Here is a 6344-nt window from a genome sequence, read left to right on the forward strand (position 1 = left end):
ACAACTACAATTCACTAGTATATAAGACATGTTAACTCGACTCTATGTCGGGGTACCTTTTCATAGATGAAGGTTGACATGGTCTGTAACTACTATCCCCACAACGCTTCCTTATATACATTTTGAACCTCAGCATTTTGCTCTCTCTCTTTCTCTCTCCATTTTCTTTTTAATGTAATAGATCAGTGGTCCCCAATCCAAATTTGAGATAAACTTAAAACTAAGATCCGTCACCATACCGCTCATGTATTTGCATTTTGTTTTGAAGGCATGTTTAAGTACAATTAAATTAAAAAACCCTCTTTTCAACTGGCCAATGAACCAAATATTCAAAATGAACAAACGTTGACCGGTCCGCGACGATGGGAGCATTGTACTAGATGACGTATATTGTTGAATTTATTAACGATTCTATAACATTTGAATGTGTGTCGTTTGATTAATTTTCAACCTTTATAAAAAAATTCTGTATTTTTAAAGATTTACAAAGATTACTTGAAATTCTTGTAACATTAAAAAAATTCATCTTTAGAAATTAAAGGAAGACAAAAGCATCAACAAAATAAAATAGAGAAGGTGTTTATTTGAACGAGTAAATAGTCAGCCAACTTCTTTAAATTGAGAAAGGAAATCAAATAATAAAATTTTATAGAATTAAAATGGAGTAAGAAATGACTTGCGAATTCAATTCCCTAAATTTTTTCTGAAAAATCGAAATAATTTGCATTCATTTAAATTAATAATTTATCAAGATAAAAAAGAATGGCCGACGAAAATAAAAATAATGAGGAAAAATCACTCATTGGTCTTTATGATGTTGAAACAATGACAGATAAGGAATTGAAAGATTACATCGGTGTTTTGGTAGAAGAGAAGGAAAAAGTTAAATTGCTTTTAATTCAGTTAGAAAGAGACAGGCATGAAATCACAGATTTTCTTCATAATACGAATAGAGAAATTCTCAATAGAATCGAAAGTTTAATTCAGAAAAATTCTACTATTCAAAAACAATTGGACGAAACTTTTCATAGCTTGAAACAAAATGAAAGGGAAAATCTAGCTGCCGAACTTGAGCTTGAAATGAAAGATGCCGAATGCAACTTCAAAGCATTTGAAAAAATTCAATTGGCGAAGACTCAACAAGGGGAAGAAAAACGATACCAACAAAGACTTCTAGAATGTGTTGTTCGAGAATACGAAAAGAATAACATCGATGAAAAATTTGTTCTATTTAACAGGAGAGAGAAAGAAGAACAACTGATTGTTTCCAAAGAAAAGAATTTAAACGAATTACAGACCATCGCCGAAAAATGCATACAAACGTTCCATGATAGTACTCACAATTTCCAGAAAGAAAAAGTGGCTAAAATTATAAAAATTTTTGAATCCAGGGTAAATGATAATATCGTGCGACATCCTTTCTCAAAGTATGCTGAGGAATTGGCGATTTATTTCGAAGAAATCCTCTGTAAAAATTTGGAAACTTCTACCGCTCTTAAAAAAGAAGTAGAGAAACTTGGAAACGAGCTGAATAACTTGCAGTTACTAATACGGGATTCCAAACGGGGAAATGAGCAATTAAAATTTAATAAACATCCTTCTATTACGTCGACGGATTTGAATGTACAAAATGAAAGAGTTGTTGATCAAATAGAAATGAAAGATGAATTAAAGAATGCAAAGATAAACGAGGATTCACTTTATGATCTAATTTACGAGAATGATGTTTTAAATGTAAAGTTGAGGAATATTTCAAAAGAAAGAGATACATTAAGAAATCGATTTATATCGAATCAGAGGAAGATTTATCAGAAATCAGATTTCAAAAGTTTTCTCTTAGAGAAAATGTTATTTGCTTTGCAAAGTAAGAATATATTTCCAGAAATTCCAACTCAGTACGCGGTACTTCCCAAAAGAAAAGAACGTAAGGACATATCGCCAGTTAAAGACATTCCTAAATCTCCCTTGATGATAAAAATAGAGGGTAAATCATTAAGCTCTCATTAATAATTAAGTAATTAATGAAATTATTACCGACCGGCTTTCTTTCCTTTGAGTATTTTTTTATACCGACGAAAAGAGAGTTTGATATTTTAAAAGAAATTTCCGAAAAACATTGAATTATATTTTGCCTGGGACTTGAAATATTTCCTTCCATCCATAACGAAGAACTTTTCAAAGATGATATATATTTTTACTTCAATAAAATAAACCAACTGGAATAATCTAATTAAATGTTTTATTGCAAAATAAAAATATGATCCTGTTAAGCTGTTTTTGTACATCTTGAAAAAATGGAATAAAGTCGTGTTTTAATTTATCCAGTTTTAGTTTGTAAAAATACTTAATATACTTAATACTTCAGCGATGGTCAAAAAATATTTATAATTAATATTATAAAGTTCTGCTTTGAAGTTTTCTTAAAATTTTAAAATTTCGTTTCAAAACCAAAAATTATTAATCACATGAATGTACAAAATTTATTTCTACTTAGTATTTGTAATTGTAATTTCAGTTTGTACTTTGTAATCTATACATATATATATACGTATAATAAAATAAGCAAGTGTTGCGCCAGACTTTGCGTAACGGAGCGTCAAATCATCCACGACAGGTAAGCTCAAACAAATGAATTCAAAATACACTGATGTAAGAACCATTCATCAATTGTAATACACACTCACGATCGTGTCTAACACGTCTTGGATTTGGAAGGTATGAAACAACAGTTGCAGAATAAACAAAAAAAAAAAAAANAAAAAAGAAAAAAAAAAAAAAAAAAGGTTAATAAGGGGTATGGTCCCCTCTTACAGATATTCAGGCCTTGTAGTGTGATTTCATACTTGAAATAAGGTAGTTTATCACCTCCTGTGGCGATTGGTCTGAATTCTCCTGTGGCAATTTCATACTTTCCGACACCAACGAGTGTTACTCACGATCATGCTCGTGTATTACAATTGTTAAATTGTTATTTGTTTTGTATTGTATCAATATATGTGCATATCAAATTTCATTAAAATCGATCCAGTAGTTCTAGAGATAATCGACCAAGTCTGCAAATTCTCTTAACTTCTTACACCAATGTATTTAAATAAAAACGTATTTTACAGTTCCAACTTTTTCTCAAATCATTTTTTTTCCATAAAATCTGTTTCTGAGAAGTTATAAAATCAACGATTTTGATACCATAATGTGCAGATTCATTTTAATGTAAATTTAAATAAAATTTTTTTTTCGATTATCGATGCATTTTGTACTGTATGGTGCAATCTACAACACATTGTAAGCTTAAAAACTACTTATTTGTGATAAAGAAAGTTTACTGTCGCAGTCACTGCTCTTTCAGAAAATTTCCAGGCTTCTCCCTCACATAACGCTAAAGTTATTCATTAATAGAAAATTTTGATATAAATATTATTAGTGTATCGATTAGCTTTTGAATTATTTAATGTAAAAACTTAATTTTCCCCTTTTTACCGCATAATAGTTCAGTTTTGCAAAAAAAAGTTATAAGTATATTTTTTTGATCTGAAGATATCATGACTCGTTTTCCTAAAGGCTTGAAATGGTTTTTCTCATTAAATTCTAAAATTCGTTTTTCTAATTGCTTTATAGTCTATTTTTACAGAAAAAAAAATGTGCACTTTAATTAAGAGGCTCGATGTTAATATGTATGTAAATAATTATAGAGAAACTTAAAATTTCTCTCTACGATTATTTTTTTTTTTCGAAGATTCTTTTAAAGTGAACATCTACGTTTAACCAAATGCTAATTTCTTCTTTTGTGAAAAAGAGTTAGACCATCGGCTTAAAATGTAAAATTCAAACTGCGTTAAAATTTTTAATAATTTCAAGATTTTCAAATTTCAAAATTTGCATCCAAGAAACGAACAATCAATTCTCATTTCAAAAATTTTAAAATATTGTCCAATATTTTGAGATTTTCTCTCTCTCTCTCTCTCAGAATCTCAGAATTATAAGGTATTTAAACTGTGGTTTTTTTTCCAACTATATCAAAATATTTGAAGATCAAGGGAGAAGAACGGTTTATATTCATTTTTTCTAGAAAAATGGCGATTAGATCGCAATCTGATGAATATAGGAAATTACAAAATTTTGTCAAATCAATAACGATTTAACGCGGTTATATACGCAGAAGGAGTCATTGCGCAGAAAGGATGGGCCGGTCTGGGGAAAAAAAGGATTTATGTATCCACAAAATCCGTTTCTTTCTTTGTTTTTTTTTTCTCCCTCAGCACTCATGAATCATCCTTCATAGATATAAACCATTCTTCCAAATTGATCTTTATTTCAGTGTTGCTAACAATTGAGCTACTTAGTTGCTAATAATTTTATGAATTGATTGAAACATAAGAAAACAGAAACAATAAAAGTCGAAAATCGTCATTTTTATTTAATTAAATACCAAAAAAGGCCTAAATCGAAAATTAAATCATTTAAACATGAAATGAAATTCATCTGCCTCGATAAAATGACAAAAACGATGGCTTCGACGAGATTTCCTTCAAATAAATCTTTCTGAGACTGCAAAAATCATCTCCAATAGTGACTTGTCACCTCTAATTACTCCTTGTTTTTTTTCATGCAGGAACAGAATAGCTTACGGAAAAACCGTCCGACACGTTTCCTTTTTGTCTTCTTTATCTTTTTCTGTTCCCCTGCACCACCAATCTCATTTTTGGCAGTCTCATGACTATCACACCTAAGAAAAAAAAATCAATGTGTTTTAAATTAAGATTTCTGTATAGAAGATGATATTTAATTAACTTTTAAATTCACTTATTTATGCTTATTTTTCTAAGCAAGAAAAAGAATTATAAGATAGTGTTAAACACCTTCTTATTTAAGCCGAAATGTCTAAAATTGCTAAACTTCTTTTTAAAGATAATATTCAATATTCTATATTTTGCTTTAATTTTAAAAGAGGAAGGTCGGCAGAAAATAATCCATGGCCTTTACTTACGATTTAGCACATAATGTATTTTGTATGTATTAATTTGCATGGATTGTACCATTGTATGGATATGTTAGGTCAAACTGCTTTAAATTTTTATAGTAACTAATAGTATTTTCATAGTAATATGGTTTTATAATAAGTTACAAAATTTGGTAAATGATGGAAAATTTGGTTATTTTATGACGATACTTTGCGCATGGCATTAAAAACCATTTATTCAATTAAATTTCATTTTCAGTTTCGTATTTTTAATTAAACGTGTAGTAATAAGAGTTATTATTTATAAAATCAGAATTTCAAGCGGATCAACATTTTTCGCTCAGCTATAAAATTCACCTGTTCCAAAAATTATTCAATTCAAAAAAACTATTTTGAATAAATATTAATTCTTTTGCATTATTGATTTTCTAATATTCGACAAAGAAATTTTCACGCAATTTTAAACATTTCTATTTAAAATGACAAAAAATTTAAACAAAATTGGTTCAAATTATCATGTTTCAAGTAGACGTAAACTCGAAGTTTGATTTTTTGAGAACTATAAAACAAAGATTTTACTAATTCACTGCGAAAAACTGAAATAACAAAAATAAACTATTACTAAAACAAAAATATAATACCTTTCTATGCCCTCATTTCCATAACCCAGTTCATGGGTGAAATTTTCTGACACAATTTCTCGTTTCACATGGGATGCAACTTCTACATCCAGTATATCAACACTGAAACTATAAAAATCTATTGTGAAAACTTTATTTGCACATTTCGATCATTTCAGAAAAAATAAATAAAATTTATTCGTGAAAATTTAAAAGCTATTCTATATTGTAATTTATTTCTTCTAATTTAGTATCGCATTTCTGTAAACAAAGTTTTATGAATGTTCAGTAATAATGATTGGTCTAGATAAAAGATTTTGCATATAAAATGACAGTCAGTAAGAAGTGCACGCTCGTAAACTTGGCATGTTTAAACAATGATTAAAGAAGAAGTAAAAAACTTATTTCAATTCCAATAATTCCATTTAAATCCCTTTTTTAAGTGCTGAATTCATTTTTTACGTAAGATTTTAAAATCTATTTCGTATTTTTCCTGTGAGAAATAATTTAAAATTTGTAATTTAATTACAATTATAATTTATTTACCTAGTTTAAACTAACATACATGATTAATTAGATTGACCAGATTATATCGTTTTCTAATTTTATTTTCCAACTTCTTTTCAAATTTAAATTTCTTTAAAATTTAAATTTTGTTTAAATTTTAAATTTGTGAATATTTAAAAAAAATTTTTTTTTGGCTTTCAAAAAATCTTTATATCTTTCCCGACATTTTTACTCTCTCTCTGTGTGCATATATATATATA

At 28.2% G+C, this 6344-nt stretch overlaps 1 protein-coding gene across 1 annotated transcript; it reads left to right on the forward strand.

Moving 5' to 3' along the window:
- Positions 1 to 614: 614 nt before the first annotated feature.
- On the forward strand, positions 615 to 1944 carry LOC139426317 (uncharacterized; the record flags this gene model as incomplete). Its single annotated transcript, XM_071184628.1, is given in 1 exon segment — positions 615 to 1944. A coding segment is annotated over 1 exon segment (1182 nt), but the record flags the coding sequence as incomplete, so codon positions are not given.
- Between the last annotated feature and the right edge of the window lie 4400 nt (positions 1945 to 6344).

This window comes from Parasteatoda tepidariorum, chromosome 8 (assembly GCF_043381705.1).
Source record: "Parasteatoda tepidariorum isolate YZ-2023 chromosome 8, CAS_Ptep_4.0, whole genome shotgun sequence".
NCBI classification, from domain to species: domain Eukaryota; kingdom Metazoa; phylum Arthropoda; class Arachnida; order Araneae; family Theridiidae; genus Parasteatoda; species Parasteatoda tepidariorum.